We start from the raw sequence: 23,466 nt of genomic DNA, 5'->3' as shown, positions 1-23,466 counted from the left end.
TAATTATAAATATTAATTATTTTGTACTTCTTTTTTTTAAATTTGCTTTATAAAAATAATAATTCTCTCTCAAATTGAAATAACTTTGAAATAACCGGCAGACGGCTTATAAGCCATGCTTGTATATCTTTTATTTAATTATAAGTTTGTATCTTTTCTTTGAAAAAATAAAGATTAATAATAATAATAATAATAATAATAATAATAATAATAATAATAATAATAATAATAAAAGTTCCAATTTTTGTTTGTTATTTACATAAATTTGATATGCCATATTCAAGTAAATATACATCAACACCTAAAACCGAAATTTCAAAAAAAAATTACTCGTCTCGAAAAAAAATCAACATTTTTTCAAAAATCAAAAAATTTATTTCTTTAAATTTTTATGAATTATACTAATTTACAAAATTTTATTAATTCAGAGTTAAAAAAAACGGTTCTATGAAAGGTACCGCTAATAATGACGTTCTAAAAAAAAAATTGTGTCCAAAATCTCACACTTTCTGAGAATATTAAATCACCGCTCGGCCGCTCCAATACATTTTTAGATGTTTTAATTTAGTTTTGCCGCTCAGCTCAGGCGCTCAGGACGTGGCCGTACCCTAAGGGTGCGTTAACGATAGAGAGACTAATAAAAATTTCATAAACATTATTTAAATATTTAAAGTTTTACAGCCTTATTGCGATTTGCAACTATCAATCGATAGTTGATAAAAACTAAATTTCGATTTCTTATTACTTAGAAAAGTTTTGAAAGCAGAGAATGGTCCTAACCGTTATTAAATGAAATGTTATTACAAAGTTCCATTCATTAAAAAGTTGACCAGTTTTCCTATAAATTAGGTTTACAATTCCCAAATTTCAGTATTTATCAACTATCGATTGATAGTTGTAATTCACAATAAGGCTATTAATTAGATGTTAAGAAAATTTTTCGAGGGAAAATTTCTATTTAAAATTAACTTTGCCATACTGATTGTTTTAAATACTAAAAAATATTTATACAGGATAAGTCTTAAGAATAAATAGCTTAAAAGAGAACTAAACATAATTCATTTTAACTATATCATCTATTTGTGAAAGAAAACACGTTTGTTAGTTTTACGCTTTGGTTTGCCAACTCCTCCTTTCTTGATGTTCCTATCCTTTTTCTTTTTTCTCTTCCCCACTAACGAAATATAACTTTCGTCAATTAATGACTGAAGTCTTGAAAATGCCTTTTTGAGGTCTTGAAATCCTTTAGATATGGGCACAACACATCGAACTTCATTCGTAGAACCAGAAATATTTTGATTAATGAGTTCCTTCATTTCATTATACCCATCATCAAGCTTTTGAATTCCCACAAATAGTCCCCGTGATGAATTTAAGAATCTCATGTCATTGCGAAAGGTGTGTATGGATGTGCTAAGGTTGACAACATTACTTCGGATTTTGTCCAAATTTAAAAGATTCTCTAATCCAAAGTAAGTATCGGATGCAACAAACCTGTTAATGAAAATCGTAGTTAGCTAGGACCACAAAAAAAAAACTTGTTTGTATTAGTCCAGTCAAAGCGTCATTTGACCTTGCGCATAGAGGCACTGTCAGTTTTTATTTCATGGGTCGATAGGGGTATATTTAAAAGGCATACATTTAATTTCTCACCACCTGATCATTCTTTTTAGCGGAGTTATTCACAAAAATGCATTTTTTGGGATATTTTACTTCTAAGCTAATATCTGTGCTCCAGTTTGTCATAGACCAAAAAATGAACATACATTCTATTCCTTATAATATTTTCTATCGTTTAATTGTAATTAAAGTGAGAACTACAAAATGGCAACCAGTTTAAGTCAAATTCTAGTTATAAAAAAAAACATATTTTCGTTTTATTTTATTTCTTTGGTAATAAAGAGTTTATTTTTTCTTTGAAATGCATGTAATTAAGAGGGCTACAAAAATGTTAACCATAATGTATGTTTTTTCGAAATAAAAACGAAAATGTGTTTTTTAATAACTAGAATTTGACTTAAACTGGCTGCCATTTTGTAGTTACAATAAAGTTACAATAAAGTTACAATTAAACGATAGAAAATATTATAAGGAATAGAATGTACATATGTTAATTTTTTGGTCTATGACAAACTGGAGCACAGATATTAGCTTAGAAGTAAAAAATGCATTTTTGTGAATTACTCCGCTAAAAAGAATGATCAAGGCCCTGTTTCACCAACTTACAAATTTGTAATTACAATTAATTTTCACAATATTTGTGAACAAATCGATAAATTTTGTTTCACTAGTTTCTTGTCCTTGTAATCTAAAATTTTTAATTTGTGAAAATCCATTTTCTGTTTCACCGAAGCTTGTATTTTACAAGTAAAAAATTTGTGAGCTTTCAAGTTTCTTGTGGGTTTCTGTTTCCCCAAACAATAAAATTACAAGTTTCTATTTATTTGTGAAAATTTTCTACAAGAGTCAAGGCGTATGTCATTTTTGATACAAATTTGTAATAACCGTATTTAGAGTGATTAAAGTGTTTAAAATGGCCTTACGCCGAAGGCCATTGTTATTATTTTAAGAAAAGCTTATTATTGTTATAAAATTAAAAAAAAAAAAACAATCATTATTGCAAGTAAAAATATTTTCATTAAATTTTTTTTAAACAAATTTTTCTTTAAAAAAAATTTTATTGCAACTGAAAATAAAATTTTTATTGTAAATAAAAATATTTTGCATTAAAAAACATTGTATTGCAAAAAAAAAAAAATCAGTCAAAACATATAGATTCTTCGGAAATAGCCAAAATTGTAAGAAATTCGACGAATATCGAGAAAAAATATTTAATGCACTCATTTTGAATTGATTTTTTTTTCTATTGAGAAAATGTTTTATTTGCGATAATTTTTTTTAATGCAAAATTTTTTAATTTGCAATAAAAATTTTATTTTCAATGCAAGTGTTTTGCAGTTGCAATTACATTTGTTTTAATGCAAATTTTTACTTGCGATATAGGTACTATAGGGCAAGTTTAGGATTCGTAAAAAAAATCGAACTCGAGATAACAATTTTACATGACATTACGATAATGGAGAATGCCAAAAAAGTGGGTCCGGCAATTCTGTCTGTCTGTGTGTCTGTCTCTATCTGGAGCTACAGCCTAAACGAGTGAAGTGATTTTCTTCAAACTTGGTAGTTAGCAGTTTTTGGTGATTCCCTAGAGGGGAAATTGAAATTTGTTTTTTATGACCAAAACTAACGGTACCTGCCATATAACGGAAATAGAAAAGTTAATTTTTTCAAAAACGGCTCTAACGATTTTGATTAAAATTTTTGTGTGTAGTACTACACATAAGAGCCAACTTTTTAAATAAAAAAAATATTTTTTGTACCGTTATTAACGGTACCTGTCATAGAACGGTATTTTCGTTTCTGAATATCTCGTACAACATTAATCCGATTTGAAAATTTTTATACAAAAGTGTGTATAATATTAAAATTTTAAAAAATTTCAAAAAACGCATTTTTGGTTTTTTAAAAAATATTTCAAAATTTTTTTTTGAAAAATCAATTTTTTGAAAACGGATTAGTGAAAAATTTTGAAATTTAGTTTTAATGTGTAAATTAATTATTTCTTCAAAATGGCATACCAACTTTTTTTTTTGAAAAATGTTAAAAAATTTTTATATATAAAAAACTATTTTTTTAAAAAACGGCTCCTACAATTTTCGAAAAATTTTTTCTAAAAATACCTTTTTATACAAGAAATAAAATGGCATATTTGTTTTTTTTTTTAAGATAATTTAAAACGGAGTTTAATTAATTATAAAAACAGATTAAATTTTTTTATACTACTTATGAAAATTCTTCAAAATATCAAATTTTTAATTTCTTGAATAAAAAGCTTTAACATTATAGTTACTTTAAGCATAAGAGCAAGTACGTGCGACCCCAGTCGTGCAATTTATTTTATTTGCAATAAATATTTTGCAGTGGCAATCATTTTTTTTTAATCCAAATATTTTCCTTAATGCATTTTAAACCAATTTTAACCTCTGTCGTTATGAGTTAAGTAACTCAGCGGTCACCACAAAGACTATAACGAGCTTTAAAACTTTGTGAAATAAACTTGTTGTTTACAAGAAAAAATATAATTGGTGAAACGGTAATTTTTACTTGTGGTTTTCAAAAATTAGTTTTAATTCATGTAATGTGTAATTCTCTTTTTATACCATGTTTGTAATTTTTTTTTTTCAATAATCACAAATTTCTGAATTACTTATTTGTACTTTGTGAAATAGAATTCCATTGTACAAATTTGTACTTGTGATCTACAAGTAACAAATTTGTGCTTGTAGTTGGTGAAATAGGGCCCAGGTGGTGAGAAATTGGGTTTAAGCCTTTTTATTATACATACCCCTATCGATCCATGAAATAAAAACTGACAGTGCCTCTGTGCGCAAGGTAAAATGACGCTTTGACTGGAGTATATCTTTACTTGAATGCGTTTTCTTTGAGGAGTTCCCAGAAAATGCATTTTGCATCATCTCCATAAGTTGAATTGTCCAAACTGAATACAAATTCTTTCAATTTCTTCCAAGCCGATATATCGATGTCAATCTTATGGAAACGATCTGTTGGTTGTTTGAAATAAATCGCATAGAGCAAGAATAGCGCTCCTAATTTGTGTAATGTACTTTTTGATGATAGTATTCTTTTGGCATAGTGAATGCAGGCATTTGTGGATTGAATGATTTCCACTGTATGAGATTGGCCACTAGAAAACATAATTAAAATTTTACAATTCAATAGTAGAGATTCAATTGGTTGGTTCTTACGAATAAATGCTCTGGAATAATGTGGATTTCCATTGATAAACAAATGATTCGAATCGAGGATTTTCATTTGCAATGAAACTTTCAATTATTGACTCGCAATCTTTTTGAATAGCCAATTCCATGGTTATTTTTAGTTTATTCGCCTCAATTGAATTAAAATAAATACAAATTATATGAGAAATGCAAAAATTTGTATCAACAAATTCACAAAAGTAAACACTTCTTTTACATTCGATCTGTTTCTGCTGTCAGTTGTTTGTTTTTTTGATGTTGTTTTATAAAGATCCGTTTGAGTTCAATTTTGAAAATTTACCGGAACAAAAGGATGCCTCTATTGGCGTTTTTAATCTGGAAGGAAAAAAAAGCAATCTGAATGCGTTCAATTGGCAATACTGACAGTTCTGATTCTGAAAAAAAGAGAATTTTTCTTCTGGTTTTAAAAACACTCACACTCACACATTCAATAATTTGAATGTCAGATGTGACACTTCACCAAAAAACAAAAACAAATGAAATTATTGGCACGAATACCTACACATATTTGTGACACATTTCAAACTCAACCAATACATTTACACCAAACTTCAGATTTTTCGGAATAAAAAAAAAAACTGTTCAATTGGGATTCCGAATCGAAGAACAATTCCGGATTTCCAATTAAAAACGCCATATATAAAAAGTTTATATCAAATTTTCATTTTTTTTTTTTAGCGAATAAGAGATTTAAATAGAAAACTGTTTTTTTTTTTTGTATCCAGATGGTTTTATTATCTAATCATTATATGGATAGTAAAACGCAGCCATCAGTGTCAAACAAAATAAAAGAAAACGAGTAAAACCGTAGAATTTTGACATTAGATGCTTGTACAATTGTGGTTCAGCTTTAATTAAGGATTTTTCACTTGCCAATTTCGGTGTCTTAACTGTGGTTCATCTTTGGTTCAAACATGGATTTGGCTATTTCAACATAATATGGACCTTGAAACCAGTGCTAAAACTCAGCTTTACTACTTTATCGATTTTAGAAGATAAAAGTTGCTGGATCGCTAATTAAATATATGAACAACTGGCCTTAAGGATCTTGAACCAGTACTTTCAAAATGAATAGTATTTAGTTCTGGTGCTAGTTTTATTATGTTTAAATACCCATGAACCAAAGTTAAACCGCTGCAAAGTCACCAAAATTGGCGAGTTAAAAAAGTAATCAATTTTGTACCTGAAATTAAAGGACGCTTCCATTTTTTTGTATGGAGAAACACAAATTTAAAGTCATATTATATATCTGTTTTTATTTCTACTCTAATGTTATAGATCCAGATACAGACAGGGTAAAAAAAAAGTGGGTGATTGCTGAAACCTTTTGTGTTTTTCTAATCCAAAAAAAAATAATTGTCTACTAGCGAAAATTTCCAACTTTTTTAAAAGCACAACAAATTTATAAGTAAACAAACAAAGCTAAAACGTATCTTCGAACACATGTTTTCCCGACAAAAATTCTCCCTATTTTTATTAGCGCCATCTCGTTTTCATTTCTAAAAACACAAAAATGTATATGAGAGAGAACTTAGCTGTCAAAATAAAAATAAAAAAAAGAGAAATTCCACACAAAAAAGAGTCGTCGGCATGGGTGGTCCTTCCATCTCCATTCTTTTTTTTTAATTTTATTTGTTTATTGTTTGATATCACACAAAACGAAAACAGATTCATTTATTGTTTTCTGTTTTTTTCTTACTTTATTTTTGTGTTTGTTTTTAGTTAAATTTTCTTAAAAAAACATTTGTTCAAACAATAATTTATAATTTTCATTTATAAAATGCGATACAATTCAAAGCAGACCAAATTTACCCTAGAATTTGCAAAACTACGAATTTAACTCACGTATTAATTGTTTTTCCACATAAATGGTCAGTAAAAATGTTTTAAGAAGAAATGACCACGCTTCTTATACATTTTTGTTAATTCAAATTCGTCTTCTTTATTAAATGTGATAAAGTTCTTTGTTAAACGTGTTCAGATTTCGTTTTCGAATTCCCGCATTAAGACTTCTTTGAATTGCTCGCTGCAAAATGAGGTAACTTACAATTTCAGACTTGTCTTTAATACAATGCTTTTCAATTCATTTTTTAATGTATTCTTGATAGGAGTATCATCATCGTTATCTTTTGGGCTATAATAGTCTGTTCTATTAACACAATTGCTGCTATTGTATCCAATAATATAGAACCTTCTGATTTGGAGGCCATTAATGGAACTAGAAATTATCGAATTTATGGGAAGAATAGCAAAGATGATAAACCTTGGTTTGATGGACGTGTTGTCGATATGCGTCTGATTCAATGTGTGCGTCCAGGAAAATGCGAAAAGTTGCAATTCAAAACATGCTTCGGAGCTAATATTCCTTATACACAAACAAGTCTAGATTTGACAGATTATGATAACCAGCAACAGATAATGGATCGATTGAAAAACTATGAGGCACTGAAACATGTTCCCAGATGTTGGGCTGTAATACAGGTAAAACTTTGTCAGAATATCTTTTAGTTAGTTTTCTTACATTCATAAAATTGAATATGTAAATTCATGAAATTCATTAATATTAATATGTTAAGAGCCAGTTTTAAGAAACCTTAAACTCCACTTAGCCTTCAGTAATTTAGATTTAGAGCCGAAGTCATAGTCGTTGCTCAAGTTGATATTTTTCTCAACTTAAGCATTACCTCAAGTAATGTAATTTCGTCAAGTGTGGAGCGATCCACTTGAGTAAAGTAAAATCTCGACTTAAGGAAAAAAAGTTTACAATCCAACTGCCATCTAAAAATATATTTTTTTAAATAATACGAAGAGGTCGAAAAACTCCTAAGGTTTCATATCAAGCCTATATTCAGCATCCCCAATAATGCCCTAAACTACTTGCTTATTGTCGAAACTGGTCTATCACCTCTGTTTACTAAAATATCAAAACTGTAGACTATCACTATCAGCCCTATTCAGCTATCCATCGGGGGGAATAATCTCTAAATATTCACCAACTGCCATTCTGCTATTCATCGGGAGGAATTTGAACTCACGTCGATAATATCGGTAATGTTGTTCGGTATTCCACTATTCACGTCTCACGTGAATGGACTTGCTCCATACATTTGCAATCCGCATAAAAAATGTTGCGGATCTGTCACTTTTGGCTGTAAAAAATAAATTCATCATCCAATTTTAAATTTCAAGTGACCTCAACTCCAAAGCGTTTCGCCCAGGTACGACAGTGGGCTCATCAGTTAGATCTGTCGTACCCTTACTAAGACGCTTTATTTTAGTCGATGTTTGCCGACTATGTACTTATAAAACTCACACCATGAATATACTGTGAATTTTAATATTCTAACAGCCAATTTCTTCACAAAGTACTAAGCCAGCCTATTACCCGGTCTAACTAGACCAGGTCTAGCTCAAATACTCGGTCCTAACGAAAATTTAGTACCTGAGCATTTTTTCACATTTATAGGACCTGATCTAAGATCACAACGAGGTCCTAAGAATTAATACGTATAAAACTGGTCTAACTGTCATGTTGAGAATTTATTGAAGTTAAAGACAGAAAGGTACACTTCTTATACTCATACAATATTTTATTTTCAAATATATAAGGCGTGTTTTTTCTACAACTCAGTAGCTACTCATTTTTTTATTTTATTCGAAAAACAATAAAAACAAATACTTACTTGTGTAATTTTTATTATTGTTTTGCGAATAAAATCAAAAATGAGTAGCAACTGAGTAATAGAAAAAACACGCCTATAATAAAGTTAAAGTGAATAAATGATCTAGAATTTTGTCAAAATTGTGATGAGGTATACATTGGTCAGACAAGAAGATCAGTAAAGACAAGATGGTCAGAACACTACAAGTCAATTTTGTATACAAAATTAAATGAGTCCACTTCTGCCGACCATATGATAAATAATAGCCATGTTTTGGCTGGGTTTCGTTTATTAAAACAAATAAATAAACCTAAATTATTAGATGCATTTGAAGAAATTTACATAAATAAAACAAAAAAATATGAACATAAATAAAACATTTGAACGATCTTTTTTGCACAAATTTTTAGAACCACTTTCGGCCAAAGAAATATTTGAGACAAAATTCTAGATGCTTTATTCACTTTAACTTTATTATATATATTTCGTTTATAACCTTTAAAAAATTATTATTAAGAAATTTTTTAAAAAATTTATATTTAGCTTTTATTGACATAATTATTTAAATAATTTTTTAATTTTTGCTATACAATCTGAAGATGAGAATTATTACTCTCGAAAACGTTAATTGTTGAAGATAAAATATTGTATGAGTATAAGAAGTGTACCTTTCTGTCTTTAATATTGAAACTCATACAGTTCCTGAACGTATTTTGTACGTGTAATTAATTTATTGAAGTTTGAAATACTTTTTTGTTTACATTTGATCAAATTTAATAAATAAAAAAATTAATAAAAATAGAAAACAAGAAGCAAATAATTAAAATGAATATTAAGAAAATGTTATGAAGATTAAAATTGCGACAAGCAATAAAATTTCAATACATTTTATGAAGAAAAGTCAAGAATGAAGAATCGAAAAGAATAAGAATGCAGAATCAATCAGTCATAAATGGCGAGGGATCATTCAATTATATGAATGCAGACACGAAAGCCTGCCAAAAAGTTAGAAGGGCCACCATAAACCATAATAATTTAACGAATAAAAAATATTTTTTATACATAGATGTACATATATATTCATTGTGTTAATAAAAGAAAATCTGTTAAAAACGCAGTATTGCATAGTTGGCCCCCATTGTGAATCTCCAAGGGAATTTTGATTCCATAGAAACTTCAGAGTTAGAATCTCCTAACTAGTGCCGTGCAGTATGCATTGAAAAACCTTAGGTCTTGCAGGCATATAGTTAAAATTATTATTATTAAATTCCCACAGATATTTTAATATATGATATGATCCTGCAAATTAGCCGAGCCTTAAACGGCTTATAGACACCACACTTGTGTGCACACCGGAGCGACAAAATCAAAACTTTTTGATTTTTTTGTGTCCGTGTCATGATCGGTGTGCCGTCTGTGGTGCGGTGTACACACAAATGTGTGCACAATTGTCTTGTCTATGGGCCGCTTTAGGTGAGGTCTTTTCGTTGGTTGTACAGCCTCGTTGACAGAAACGAGTGTCTTGCAAATCGCCTGTATTGCAAGGCTTGTACATATCATAAGCACAATTTAAAGACGTTAGTAAAATACACCCAAAATCTGCTGTGGGGTTGGTAAAAAAGTCCACTTCTCGTGTTTTTTGATAAATTAAAAAAAAAACTTTCAAAATATTAAAATCACTAAAAACGCAGTTATCAATTCATACAACACCCAATACATGGACTACGGGTCATTTAAATTTTCAAATTAACAATGTTCACTAAATTTAAACAAAAAATAATGAAAATTATTGTTTTTTTAAGTTTTTTGTTCTTTATTAAACTGCAATATCGCTTGAAAAAATATGAAATCCATTGATTTGATTCAAGTACTAACCGCTAGACTACCGATTTTGAGGTCCTTACAAAAATCGAGTCCTAACTAATACTCGGTACCAGTACTAGGGCTTAGTACTTGTGTGAAGAAATTAATTGGTACCAATTTGAGTACTAACGATTGGTATAATAACCAGGTCCTAGCTGATTTTAAGGAGGTAGCTAGTACCGAGTCCTAACTAGTACTCGGTAAATTGACAGTTCTAGGGCTTAGTACTTGATTGAAGAAATGAGTTGATACCGATTTGAGTACTAACTTTAGGACTAGGACCGATATTAGCACTAGGACTCTGTGAAGAAATCGGTAGTAAGGGAATTTGTTTAAATTCAGACAATAAGAAAATGTATGCCCGTACAAATTATTAAAATTATTTTTATTTTAAGTGGAGCGATTGAATATAATTCAACTTTAAAGTTCAAATGACCTCTTAAAATAAAAATAATTTTTATTATTTTTTTTCTACTTCCTAAACGGCTGAATGGATATTGTTAAAATTTGGTACAGGTAATTTGTATGGAATTCAGAAAGTTGTTTTATTTTTTTGTTTTTTTTTTTTTTATATCTCGCTTAAATCGTTTAAACTTTGCATATGTAATATTCAATTGCAATTGCAATAAATCTATATTTTTGGTTTTCCACGAAACAGTCATTTTCATTAATATTTTAAAATTGTATTTTATGAAAATTGACAAAAAAAAACTTTAAAAGATTAAAGCCAAGTTATAAATACAGAAATTTCAAGAAAAATTGCCCAAAATATCTCCAGTTGAAGTTTTATGGTTAACAGCTGGTACTTATATTTCAAGGAAAATGCTCTTAATTTATTCTTAATTTCACAACCTAACTAAAAACCCATTTTTTAAATTATTCTTTTCTTTTCACAGCATTTTTTATGTGCAGTTTTCGCCCCAAAGTGTGAGACAATCAATAATCAAGACATGGTTTATCTGCCTTCACTTGAAATGTGCAAAATAACCTTGGAGCCGTGTCGGATACTCTATAACACATCGTACTTTCCAGAGTTTATGAAATGCAATGAAACTCTGTTCCCTTCAAAGTGTAACAATGGAGTACGTGAAATGAAATTCAATTCAACTGGAACGTGTTTGGAGCCCTTAGTGCCAGCTGAATCTGTAGCTAGTTACTATCCCGGTATTGAAGGATGTGGTGTGCAGTGTAAGGATCCGCTGTATACTGATAACGAACATAGTCAGATAAACAAAATGATTGGATGGGGTGTTACTCTTTGTTTTCTGTCAAACCTTTTCGTAGTGGCAACATTTTTCATCGATTGGGAGAATGCCAACAAGTATCCAGCGTTGATTGTATTTTATATTAACCTGTGCTTTTTCATTGTTTGTTTGGGGTAAGTTTTTTTTTTTAACGATTGTGAGAAACTATTTTTGATATCATATTGCGTCATCCTCAATTATGTTTAAAAAAAGAACTGTATAATATTTACTATTCAATTTGTTGACAAAGCAGCTATGTTGTTTTATTTAACAAATAAATGGCACGTTTATTTAAAATTCTTTTCGTAATTAATTCATATAGCCCATTAGAAACAAATGAATATCAAATAGATAGATAATTTAAAAGGAACAGTTTTTAGTGTGTGACAGTAACATACTTTGCATTCAAATTATTTTAATGAAGCGAATATAATTATTACACGTTTAAAAAGCCATATCATCAAATTTTTTTTTAATCCGAGACGTGACAGATAAATCATTTTTTAATCATTTCCAAGTAGGTACCTAACAAGCATTTTCATACATTGGAGCATATTCATAGTTGTTATTTATCTTAACCTGTAATACCTAGTCTTTTCTTTCATCTCATTATGAATTGATGTATAGTCTGGTCGTTGGAACTACTGTTACGATGTTTTCAAAAAGTGTTAAAACGACTAGATTTGGTATGCAGCATTATTAAGGCGTATGGTATTTCTTTGGTTTTTTTTTCGTGTTCTATTATGAAGTACATTCCATAATACATTACACCTATGGTAATGTATTCAGTCTGAGGGTCAGCATTGTAACTCCTTGTCATAGTTTTGCGTAGTTTTCTCGTTTATGTTTTATTTTGTAATTGGGAGACATTTAAGATGATGTTTGTAATATTCTTGGACTTAGACAAAATTTTCTTTGCGGTTTAGTTCCCAATATTTACAGTTACTCAACTCTCAATCAGTTCGATGTGCTTTTTCTGGAAATCCTATCAGATGTCAAAGAAAAAAATCGGTAAAAGAACTGTGTGGCAATACGAAAAAGACAACTGGGATGGTCTCAACAAGTTTTTCAGTACCTTCAACGGTTGTATAAAACCAATCGTTAAGAGAACAACAGATGAGAATTCCAAGAAGCACGACGTGTCTGTAACGCTCTCATTGAAAGAACTAAAATCTTATACGAACAAAAAAAATCAGCAGAAGGGAACTAAACATTTTTGGTCATTCGTTAAGAATCTCAAAAATTCATCAAAGTCATCGGTTCCCACACTCATCTTCAACTATAACCCTGTTGTAAGGTCTATTGACAAATTTGCTGCAAAATGCACCTAACCAAGTAGTTACATAAGTCCAACTGTACTTGAGAACGTAAAATTTTCCATGAAACAAATAAATTTTCGCACTCCTACAGTCGCTAGAGTTAAAGATCAAAGACCAAAGATGTCGACAGTAAAGTTGTTGCGGTCCATATTTCGAGAGTTTGGGATCAAGCCCTTTTATTAAAATTGGCATCGATGAATTACTTCTTAAGTGAATTAGGGAATTATCTTTCTGACCATTAAATTGAGTTATTTTGGACGGTTTTTAGTCTGAAGTTCAAAAAATAAATGTTGGTATTCTCCAAGGTTCCGTTCTGTCTCCGATTTTGTTTCTCATGGTCATTAATTATCCCTTGTCTGAAACTTCTAATCCACTCTTAGCTTTTTGTATTTGTTTGTTAAATTATTCCCATCTTCTTTGAGTGTTGAATTTCAAAATTGCAACGAGAGAGTATGATAAAGACGCTAAATTCCGATTTAAATACTCAATGCATCTAGCTGTTTTCTGTCGTTAAAGAGAAATATTTCTTCCCTATCACTATCCATAAATGGTAGATTAACAGTTGAAACTGAGCAACTTTCGATTCTTTGTATGTCCATAGCCAACCATCCCGTCTGAAACGATCATTTATTAGATTCTGCTTAGTATAAATCGAAATGGTTTCGTCAGAAGATGTAAAAACTTCTTTTCCCGTTCTGACCTGCTAAAGTACAGCTCTCATATCTGGTCTAGTAAAGTCCAAAACAGAGCACTAAAGCTGATAAGTCAATACCGGAAACATTCGTTTCCTTAGAACATCGTCTTTTGCCTTTCATTATTTTACTGCTGTTTTTTTGGACAGTGCTCTAGTCAAATAGCCAAATGCATGCCTTCTCTGAAACAGTTTTCCCATGATACACGCAACGCCAGCTATGCCCATCGTTATATCTGTGAGCAAAACTTCGAACGTATCATGAAATTCTGGAATTTTTTACGAAAACATTTATGTTTTAATATTGATTTAACTTTAATTTTAATTCTAAAGCATTTTTTTTTAAATTTACAACATTATCTTTTATTTCAATAGATGGCTAGCACAATTTACACCCGGCGGCCGGGATGACATCGTCTGCCGCAAAGATGGAACCCTACGACACTCTGAGCCCACCGCTGGAGAAAATCTCTCCTGCATCGTTGTATTTATTTTTGTTTATTATTTTCTTATGGCTGCAATGGTGTGGTTTGTCTTTCTCACATATGCTTGGCATCTGCGTGCAGTTGGCAACGTTCAAGATCGTATTGATAAAAAGGGTTCATATTTCCATTCTGTGGCTTGGTCCTTGCCATTGGTGCTCACAATAACAGCTATGGCTTTGAGTGAAGTTGATGGAAATAGCACGGTTGGAATTTGTTTTGTTGGTTACCTCAATCATTCAATAAGAGCTGGTCTATTACTTGGTCCGCTGTGCGGTGTAATTCTTGTCGGTGGATATTTCATCATTCGTGGGATGGTGATGCTCTTCGGGCTGAAAAACTTTGCCAACGATATTAAATCGACATCGGCAAGCAATAAAATTCATCTCATCATTGTGCGGATGGGATTGTGTGCATTTTTCACGCTGATATTTATTCTCGTTGCTATTGTATGTCATATTACGGAGTTTAGAAACTCGGCGGCTTGGGGTGAAAGTCTAAGGCAGTATATTATGTAAGTATAAAATTATATTAAAATTTCAAAAAAAAAAAGTATAACGGTATTCTCATTTATAGCTGTCGTATAACGCAAACATATAACGATGATCATGTTGTTTGTAAATTGGAACACCGTCCAAGTGTAGCAGTTTTACAACTTCATCTTATTTGTCTATTTGGCTCGGGGATTGTTATGTCTACCTGGTGTTGGACTCCATCATCTGTCGAAACATGGAAACGTTATATTCGAAAGTGAGTCTATAAAATTTTAATTTCTTAAATACAAATTTTCTCAGTAAGACCTTTTGTTTTAGAAAGTGCGGTAGAGAGTTAGTGGAAGACATCAAAATGCCCAAACACAAAGTTATTGCCCAGACTTGGGCAAAGCGAAAAGAATTTGAAGATAAAGGGAGGCTCTCTATAACTCTCTATAATACGCATACTGATCCAGTTGGATTGAATTTCGATATGAATGATTTCAATTCTTCAGCTACAAATGATATTAGCTCGACATGGGCTAATTATTTGCCGCAGTTTGTAAAGAGACGCTTCGCCATAACTGGAGCTGCAACAAATTCGTCCAGTCATGGTTGTCAACGTAAGAGTTCGCTGGACTCTGAGATAAGTTTTAGTGTTCGGCATGTTTCAGTTGAATCAAGAAGAAATTCAGTAGACTCGCAGGTAAGACGCAAATTTGTTCACCATATGAGTTAAAGGTTTAACAGCCGTTTGCTGATACAGAATATTAAAATATTGGTAACGTGAGAGTTTATAAAGTAAAGAAACTCCAAGTAGCAGCAAATAAGCATTATTCAAAGTCCTTAACATATTTGAAACTATTAAGCTCATTTAAATTGTTTTTCAATATGCACGTTTAAAGCATAACACATAATTTTTTCTTACAGGTTTCGGTAAAAATTGCCGAAATGAAAACTAAAGTTGCCAGTCGCAGTCGTAACTCCAGCAGCCACCATAAGCATTCGAAAAATCGAAGTCGCCGAAAGGATTTCATGGCTGCAAGCGGACGTAAATACAATAATCGCCGAGAAAGTAGCACATCAGTTGAGAGTCAAATTATTGCACTCAAAAAAACCACATATCCCAACGCGTGCCACAAAGTTGGTCTTTTTGCACAATCAAAAAGCGCCAAAAACATGAAGAGGCGAAGTGCAAGTGCTGGACTCGATCCAAATGACATAAACCAATTTTTGTCTAAAAATGGACATTTCATCATTCCATTCTTGCAGAAGGGAATTAATTCATCCTCAGATGAAGAGACTTCACGTGCCTCTTTTAAGGTTCAAGACTCTAGGTTAGATGTAGTTTTAAAGCAAGATCTAAGCGATGACGATGAATATACTAATGGGGCAAAAATTGAAGAACTTATCGATAATAATGAATTTGGCCGATCATCAAATCGAAAGTCAACAAATATTAATTTGGAAAATTTCATAAAAACTATGAACAAATCATCGGCATTGGAAAACAATCGCATTGATGCAGCTAGTCGGAATAGTAGAAATAGTACAAAAAGTCGTGGCAGTCGAAAGTCAACTGCGCAAGGATCAAAACGTTGTCGAAGTAAAACAAACAAATCAACGAAAAAAGTAGCTACCGCTGATTTGGATATCTCAGACTTGAATTTGAATCTCTATTTGAATCATGATGAAGATGATGATGATGATTCTATAAGCTCTTTCTCACTGGATATGGATTTGCCAACAGGAATGCAAAGTTCATATTCGGGCATATCAGTAGGTAAGACTCATTCAAGGAATAGCAAAACAAGCTGCGATGTCGGCATTCAAGCTAATGCATATGAAATTGCTGCCACTCAAACGTACGCGGACGATGAACTTATGATAGCTATGCGGCATTTGAATGCAAAAAATCGTCGAAGAAGTGAAATGACTAACGATGACGATCAAGAAACTCATGAACTATTACCGATGGTAAAGAATCGTGAGACAATTATGATGAGTGAGGCGGAGAAATTGAAAATGCTCCTACTGCCATCTAAGTAAAATATTTGACTGATGGGAAATAATATTCTTCCATGACACACATATCATCTCTATTATATTATATCACACCGACATATAATGGTCAAAAATGTTAAATACTCAATTTAAATGACTTAAAGTATACTACACTTAATTTTAGTTTAAATCTTATATTAAGATTAAAGAATATTAAGTTAAGAGCAATTGTATGCGCTATGCGCTTTTGCATAGATAAAAAATAAACAACGAATAAATATTTTTTTACGAGCGAAACTTGAATGATGTGAATTCAAGTTCTACAAAATTTTAAATGTTTTAATTTTTAATCAATGATTTTGTATTTTTAATGTTTTTTATTATTTTGATAGTTTGTTATTAAACAAGACTAAATAAACGTTAGGCATGATAAAGCACGGTGGGCAGGAAGCATCGATAGGTTGCACAAAAATGTCGAGTAAAACTGCAAGTTGGGTTGTATTTGTTGATGATTGTACGTGCAAAATCCGTTGGAATTGAAATCCTAGCTGCTCCTTTTCAAAAGTTATTCATATTTTTGTATTTCTAATCCGGACAATTTGGAATAAAAATCAAAAGTTCTTAGGCGACAAGAATTGATAACGTAGAGGAGTTTAATACAATAATTTTTTACTATAAGAGGGGGGGTCCATCTCCCCCCGTTTAGTCGAGAGGGGCAATTTTCTAAAATATCACGTTAAATACAAAAAAAATATTAAAAAAACAACGGTCATTATTTTGTAATTGAATCGTTTTTACTCGTGTTTTGCATAAAAAAAGTGTTTTGTAAAAGTTAATGGGTTTTAAAATTGTTCCAGAATTTATTGCAGTCTTTCGTAGTTTTGTTCTCTTCTAAACGAATTTTCTCACAACTCTCAGAACTTTGACATATCATCGGTTCAAATTCAAAGAAAAAACTCACTATTGAAATCGTATGTTATTAGTGAATTTTTCTTTTGGATTGGACTGGGCATTTGACAGCCTTGTAAAATGTTAAAGGACGTTTCTTTGTATGGGACAAACGTCATTTTAGGATGTAAGAGCCTGATAAATATTTAAAAGGGCTTTATGAAATTGGCCATAAGGCACTCATTTACCTACTTTGTGTCGGAGATGTATGAAGGCTTTTCATGGCAATTCTTTCATAACCTGAGCAGTAAAGTTTTGAATTATTTAATTTTCTTATAATTAAATCAAAATTGGCGGTACAATAACTTGGGTCATTGTGGTGCCTGAAAATAAAAAAAAAATTAAAGGTATGTTTATTCAATTTCTATTGTTTGCCCTTCTTTTTCAACTAAGGCATAGTTCTGTCTGTTAAAAAAATCGTATTTCTCCTTATACAAATTTGTATCGAAATCTCATAGAGAAAACTTAGTTTTCCTCTAATAGTTCCACAATTTTCATAAGTTTCATAAGTATATAAAATATAAAATAGAAAATTCCTATATTAAGATATTCTTTCACTCAAATCATTTTGTTTATTCAAAATATTCAAATGTTGTACATATAACTTTAATTTTAGTTCCGTATATTTGTTTATACATATTTTAAATCCTCTAAAAATTTATAAATTGAAATCTCTACTAAACTTATTAATATTTTTTCTTAACTGTTATAAGTTTTATTCTTTTCTCTCCAAAAAGTAAAATTCCAATTTGCGAAATATAGTTTCAGTAGCATAAATCTTAAAGCATTTCATCCAGTTAGATACTTCAGGATGACCATTTTCGGAATTTGTCATTAATGCTAATTGTTCATCTTTAGTAGTTTTTGGTGTTTCATTGCCAAATCGATTAGAAAGCTCAGGCGTCGGACTCACGGCAGTATTATGAAAAACATACATGTCATCGGCCAAAATTTCATTTTGTTCAACGTTTTTAACAAAATTTATTTCAGTGCCCGATCCCATTTTTCGATCTGATCCAGAATTATTGCCTTCGATTTGTAAATTTATTGGTTTTTGAAAAGTCTCAATAATATCGTTGATCATCAAAATTGGATATTCATAAATTGGTCGGTGTGCATATGACTCGTGAAGGTAATTTCCAACGCATTTAGTTAATAGAACTTCCGGAACGTAATAGTTGTAAGTTTCAAATAATTTTCCAACTAACAAACGGAGGTTACGAAAAAATTCACCAACAGATTTGACCATTTCCTGAGCATAGTCTGTTGCTCGTGAGCTTTAATAAATGAAATAAATAAATTATTTAAATGATTTTCTTTTTAAACGAATTAAAACTTACAGTTGTTGGTATTCTTGTACTTCTTTGTTGGATAAAACTGCAACAATAGATTTTGAGATTTCTCGAACTCCTAGAAGGAAGTGTCTAAAACCACTTTGTAGATTAAGACTCAGTTGGGTTTGATCGCTAGAAAGATAATTATTTTTTAATACAATCTCTATTTATATAGAAATAACTTACCCATCTCTTTTTTCCGGTGGCAACATTTTTTCCACCAATTCGCAAAATATTCCAAGTCTTCCGAAAAACCAACGTATGTCTTCAAAAACATCTATTATGGCGGTTCTGTAAGAAAAATTCTTGAAATATTTTAATATAGTGCATTTCAGGTGGTAAGTTTGCCACTGTTATGATAATACGGGTTGACGGATGTGAAAGAGGTATTACTTTTTTATGAGACGGTAGACTGCCTTGATTTAATGTTTTTGGAAACAACATTAAAAATACCTATAAATCATGTATACTATTATGTGTGTATGTAATAATAGTCTATTTTTGTTGATTTCATAAAAAAAATCAAGACTTGCAGACATGAGATATTTCTAGTAGACCGAGAGCCCACAGCAAATTTTGGGAGTGGAGGTATAACCAAAATGTGAGTATGCAGTTTTATAGCCTTATGCCTTCTTATGACGTATTCGAAAGTCTGGCAGCTTTAAATCACGGCTTTATATGGTTTTCGGAGGGTTAAACAATCTATTTTTCCAATTAATGTGAGTAGGCTAAGTAAGCAAACATTCACATTCTGAATATAAGGAATGATGCTATGTCATTTCCCCTAAGCCTCAATACCTCTATCGCGGTGATACGACAAAAATAGAAATCAAGATATAAGCTTTTTAAACTAACCATATCAACTCTCTTCTTGGAGAGTTTTGAGTTCAAAATAACAAACAAAAAATTAAACAGAAAAGCCTCCAAAACAATGCCGCTTAAAAAGCTTATATCTTGAGTTCTATTAATCGCATCGTCAAGATTGATGTCTTCAGGCTTAGGAAAAATGACAGAGCATCAGTTGCTGTATAAAGAATATGAAATAGTCTTAATTTATCCTACTTATGTGAATTGGAAAACTCCCAATTTTCAACCCCTTGAAAACAATACAAATCCGCGATTAAAAGCTGCCAGACTTTTGAATTTGTTATAAGAACGCATAAGGCTATAAAACTGCATACTCACATTTTGGTTATACCTCCACTCCCAAAATTTGCTGTGGACTCTTAGACTATAGACTTTTGAGGCATGTAGACTTGGCGAAACAAAAAACTCTAAGGAATTTTGGAAAATTACGAGAGAGATAAATGGATCTCAGTTCGCGATAGGAATAGGACTGACTGCTGAAGACCTATCAGTTCACTTTCAAAATCTCCTTTGTGGCAAATCTATCCTAAACTATCATTATGCGGAACCTATGACAACTAATGAAATCTTAGATCAAGAAATATCGATTGCAGAAATTTGTGCTGTTATCCAAAAAGCAAAGGATGGAAAAGCCCCAGGTGAAGATGGAGTCGCATATGAATTTTTTAAAAATGCTACCCCCAGTTTTTTCGCCCAGCTTAAAATATTATTCAACCAAATTTTTCAAAATGAGGACATCCCAAGTTCATTTAAGAGATCAGTTATCTTTCCAATTCACAAAAAAGGAGCTTTGGACCAAGTCGAAAACTATCGAGGAATTTCATTTATGAATGCTCTAGCGAAATTATTTTGTGGAATTCTTGCCAATAGATTGGAATCGTGGGTTGACGCCAACAATATCCTCACTGAATTTCAAGCTGGCTTTAGGAAGAATTATTCAACTATTGATCACATTTTTTCACTCACTTCAATTGTCAAAGCTTGTCAAGCTAGGAACAAGAAGGTCTATTCTTCGTAGACTTCAAATCAGCCTTTGACTTGGTGAATAGGAACGCTCTCTTTTATAAGCTCTTTCATTTGGGCATATCTAGTAAATACATTCACGTCTTAAAAGAAATGTATCTCAATTCGCAAGCAGCTGTCTGGGATGGTTCTCATTACTCAAAATGGTTCGCAACAGATAATGGTGTTAAGCAAGGGTGTCTGCTCAGTGCACTCTTGTTCTCACTATTCATCAATGACATAGTAGCTTACCTTCCTGGAGGAATTAGGATTGCTGGTATGTCCATAAATGTGCTTCTATATGCCGATGATTTGGTGTTACTAGCGGAATCGCCCGATGTTCTCCAACTAATGATTAACCGTCTTTCGGATTATTGCTGTAAATGGGAACTTGTTATTAACACCAACAAATCCAAAGTAATGTTATTCTCAAGATCTGCCAGGAGTCAAAACCGATATAATTGGTTCTTTAATGGTACAAATCTAGAAGTGGTTACGGAATACAATTACTTAGGAGTGAAACTTTACCCTAAACTTGACTTTAATGAACACTTAGTGGCAAAAACAAATTCTTGTCAAAGTATGTTGAACCTTTCGTGCAGTAATGTGTTCTCTAACAAACGGATACCAATTTCTGCAAAATACAAGATCTTTGACACTGTTGTCAAGACTACACTTTACTATGCTGCTCAAGTATGGGGTATAGACGAGTATGAACCGATTGAAAAATTCCACAGGAATTTCTTAAAAAAACTTTTTAATCTCCCTTTACAAACCCCAAGCTATGCACTTTACCTCGAAACGGGACTTCCCAAACTTTTCACTGGTACCATGAAGTCTCAGGCGGATTTTATTTTGAAAAGTTTTCGTCACCCAGATCAACGGCTGTCTAAAAAATTGCAACTCTACGAAGTAAGAAATGAGGATTGGTGGATGGCGAAATGGAAAAATATGGCAAGCAGTTTCGATGAGGCGGTTTCGATGGATTCGAGTAATTTAACAAATTTAAGGGAGCAGTTGTATCGTATTATTGGGAAACATGAAAACTCTGTGCGTGATGCCTTTAAAACCAGCGCCCGTAATTCTTTAAGTAGAATATTGTACTCCCAACTCAATATATGTTTAAAAGAATCAAATTACTTCCAAGACTCCTTAAGTTATAAGGAAATTTCTTTAATATTTAAAGTAAGATGCGAAATCTTAGGACTTAACGGAACACCTTACAATGGAAGTTTTAACCAATTTTGCACCCTATGTAACCTTAAGTCCAAAGAAGACTCTTTTCATTTCATGAGCATATGTCCCATTTTTGCAACGCAGCGATGTTCATACTTTGGAAAAAGAACCCTATCAATGGGGGAAACAATAAAGCTGTTGAAAGGACCTGATTGGAAACCTCTCGCCTTATTCTTGAAAGATATTTACAAGTATAGAATGTTAATTATCACAGAATTTGAATAGTTACATTTATTTATTATTTTATAAAGAAAAGATATATTTATATATAAATTTGCTAACCGAGCTGACGGCAATGCCATAGCTTTAAATTCTTTAAATTGTTAACATGTATCTAAGGAACAAATCAATAAAATGAATTACTTACTTACTTACTTACTTACTTACAATGAAAACAATGTCTTACTTGGCAATTTTTCAAACATTTAAGAAGAAAAACTGCCAAGTAAAACATTTAAAACCAAATATTTCATAAAATTTGAAACCAAATCTTAGAACCTGGTGCCCTTTTGTTACAGACTAGATTCCAACATATTAGAACTAAGCTCCTCCCTAATTTGGCTGAGATAACCTTTTTCAGGATATATCGAGAACTATCGAGAAAAATTATTACAGAAAGTTTTAAAAAATAACACTTTGAACTTTAAACTAATATCAATTGAAAAATTTGTAAAAGATAATAATTAAAAGTAATGGAAAATAGCTACGAGACCGTGTACTACTACTTTTTTAACAAAACATAAATAGTTATGTACTTAGTAAATTATTTAAAAACGAAAAAGTATACCACTTACGATGTCTTAGCTATAGCTGTAGCTTCTAAGGTATTGTTTTCATTTGCAGGCAAAATTGCTGAATAACTTAAATCCAAATTTGTCACTAATACTAAACCGAAGATAAAAGTTATTAAAATCTTTGAAAAGTGCATTTTAGTTAATTGAAACAAAAAAAAGAAATGAAAACAAAATTAAACGTTTATTCTTCCGCCACTGTCTGTAATGAACTGAAATTAATAATTCTTCCCTTAAATTCTTCATTTGGATTTCAGTTTAACGACAACCACAGGTAGAAAGTCCTAAGGGCTGAAACAGGTACATAGAAATATTGTTTTTATTATTTTATATTTTACTGCTGCAAATTTTACAGGTAACGAGGAGAATAAATGTTAAGGATTTATTGATGGTATTAAGGTTATAAATCAAGGAAGAAGGTTGATTACTTTTGGATCTTTAAAGGGTGTTTCAGGATGTCAAACGAAATACAAAAAGTAAAGTATATATTTTTTTATTTTTGCATTATTCGCTCGTTTAAGCCTAGTACGCAGCTGGAACGAAACGAAAAATTTTGAGGTCTCTAAATTCAACAGCGAGCATGTTAACGAAAAATTGCCATCGCGTATTATAGCAAAGTAAAACTAATAAAAATAGAAATAAAACATTTTAAGAAAAAACCTCAGAAAATAAGATTTGAAGCAAAAACAAA

General features: G+C 31.3%; 3 protein-coding genes and 1 long non-coding RNA gene across 7 annotated transcripts; 2 read left to right on the top strand and 2 right to left on the bottom strand.

Annotated features, from left to right (window-relative positions):
• Positions 1-311: 311 nt before the first annotated feature.
• On the bottom strand, positions 312-5,081 carry LOC129920874 (uncharacterized). Its single transcript, XM_056002362.1, has 3 exons — positions 4,827-5,081; positions 4,487-4,765; positions 312-1,494 (listed from the first exon to the last, which is right to left on the bottom strand). Exons 1-3 carry the CDS (start codon positions 4,946-4,948, stop codon positions 1,077-1,079), a joined length of 819 nt encoding a protein of 272 aa, XP_055858337.1. The 5' UTR covers positions 4,949-5,081; the 3' UTR covers positions 312-1,076.
• Positions 5,082-6,440: 1,359 nt separating this feature from the next.
• Positions 6,441-16,913, top strand: LOC129920872 (protein smoothened). Of its 3 annotated transcripts, XM_056002359.1 has the most exons (8): positions 6,441-6,730; positions 6,820-6,897; positions 6,968-7,340; positions 11,281-11,762; positions 14,014-14,634; positions 14,697-14,870; positions 14,915-15,299; positions 15,524-16,913. In XM_056002359.1, exons 2-8 carry the CDS (start codon positions 6,893-6,895, stop codon positions 16,640-16,642), a joined length of 3,159 nt encoding a protein of 1,052 aa, XP_055858334.1. In that variant the 5' UTR covers positions 6,441-6,730; positions 6,820-6,892; the 3' UTR covers positions 16,643-16,913. The 3 variants fall into 3 exon arrangements, with proteins under 3 accessions (XP_055858334.1, XP_055858335.1, XP_055858333.1); XM_056002360.1 differs by having other exon boundaries at positions 6,441-6,897; positions 14,933-15,299; XM_056002358.1 differs by having other exon boundaries at positions 6,441-6,897.
• On the top strand, positions 9,147-9,638 carry LOC129920873 (uncharacterized). The gene is made up of 2 exons (XR_008773404.1): positions 9,147-9,236; positions 9,324-9,638. It is a non-coding gene; the product is annotated as an uncharacterized LOC129920873 (long non-coding RNA).
• A 1,256-nt stretch (positions 16,914-18,169) lies between the features above and the next one.
• LOC129920870 (uncharacterized) lies at positions 18,170-22,967 on the bottom strand. Of its 2 annotated transcripts, none has more exons than XM_056002356.1 (4): positions 22,779-22,967; positions 19,066-19,170; positions 18,886-19,011; positions 18,170-18,822 (listed from the first exon to the last, which is right to left on the bottom strand). In XM_056002356.1, the coding sequence occupies exons 1-4, from the start codon at positions 22,910-22,912 to the stop codon at positions 18,261-18,263; spliced, it is 927 nt and encodes a 308-aa protein (XP_055858331.1). In that variant the 5' UTR covers positions 22,913-22,967; the 3' UTR covers positions 18,170-18,260. The 2 variants fall into 2 exon arrangements, with proteins under 2 accessions (XP_055858331.1, XP_055858332.1); XM_056002357.1 differs by lacking the exon at positions 22,779-22,967 and adding an exon at positions 21,001-22,338.
• Between the last annotated feature and the right edge of the window lie 499 nt (positions 22,968-23,466).

This window comes from Episyrphus balteatus, chromosome 1 (genome assembly GCF_945859705.1).
Source record: "Episyrphus balteatus chromosome 1, idEpiBalt1.1, whole genome shotgun sequence".
NCBI lineage: Eukaryota > Metazoa > Arthropoda > Insecta > Diptera > Syrphidae > Episyrphus > Episyrphus balteatus.
This window is presented reverse-complemented; position numbering and strand designations above follow the sequence as displayed.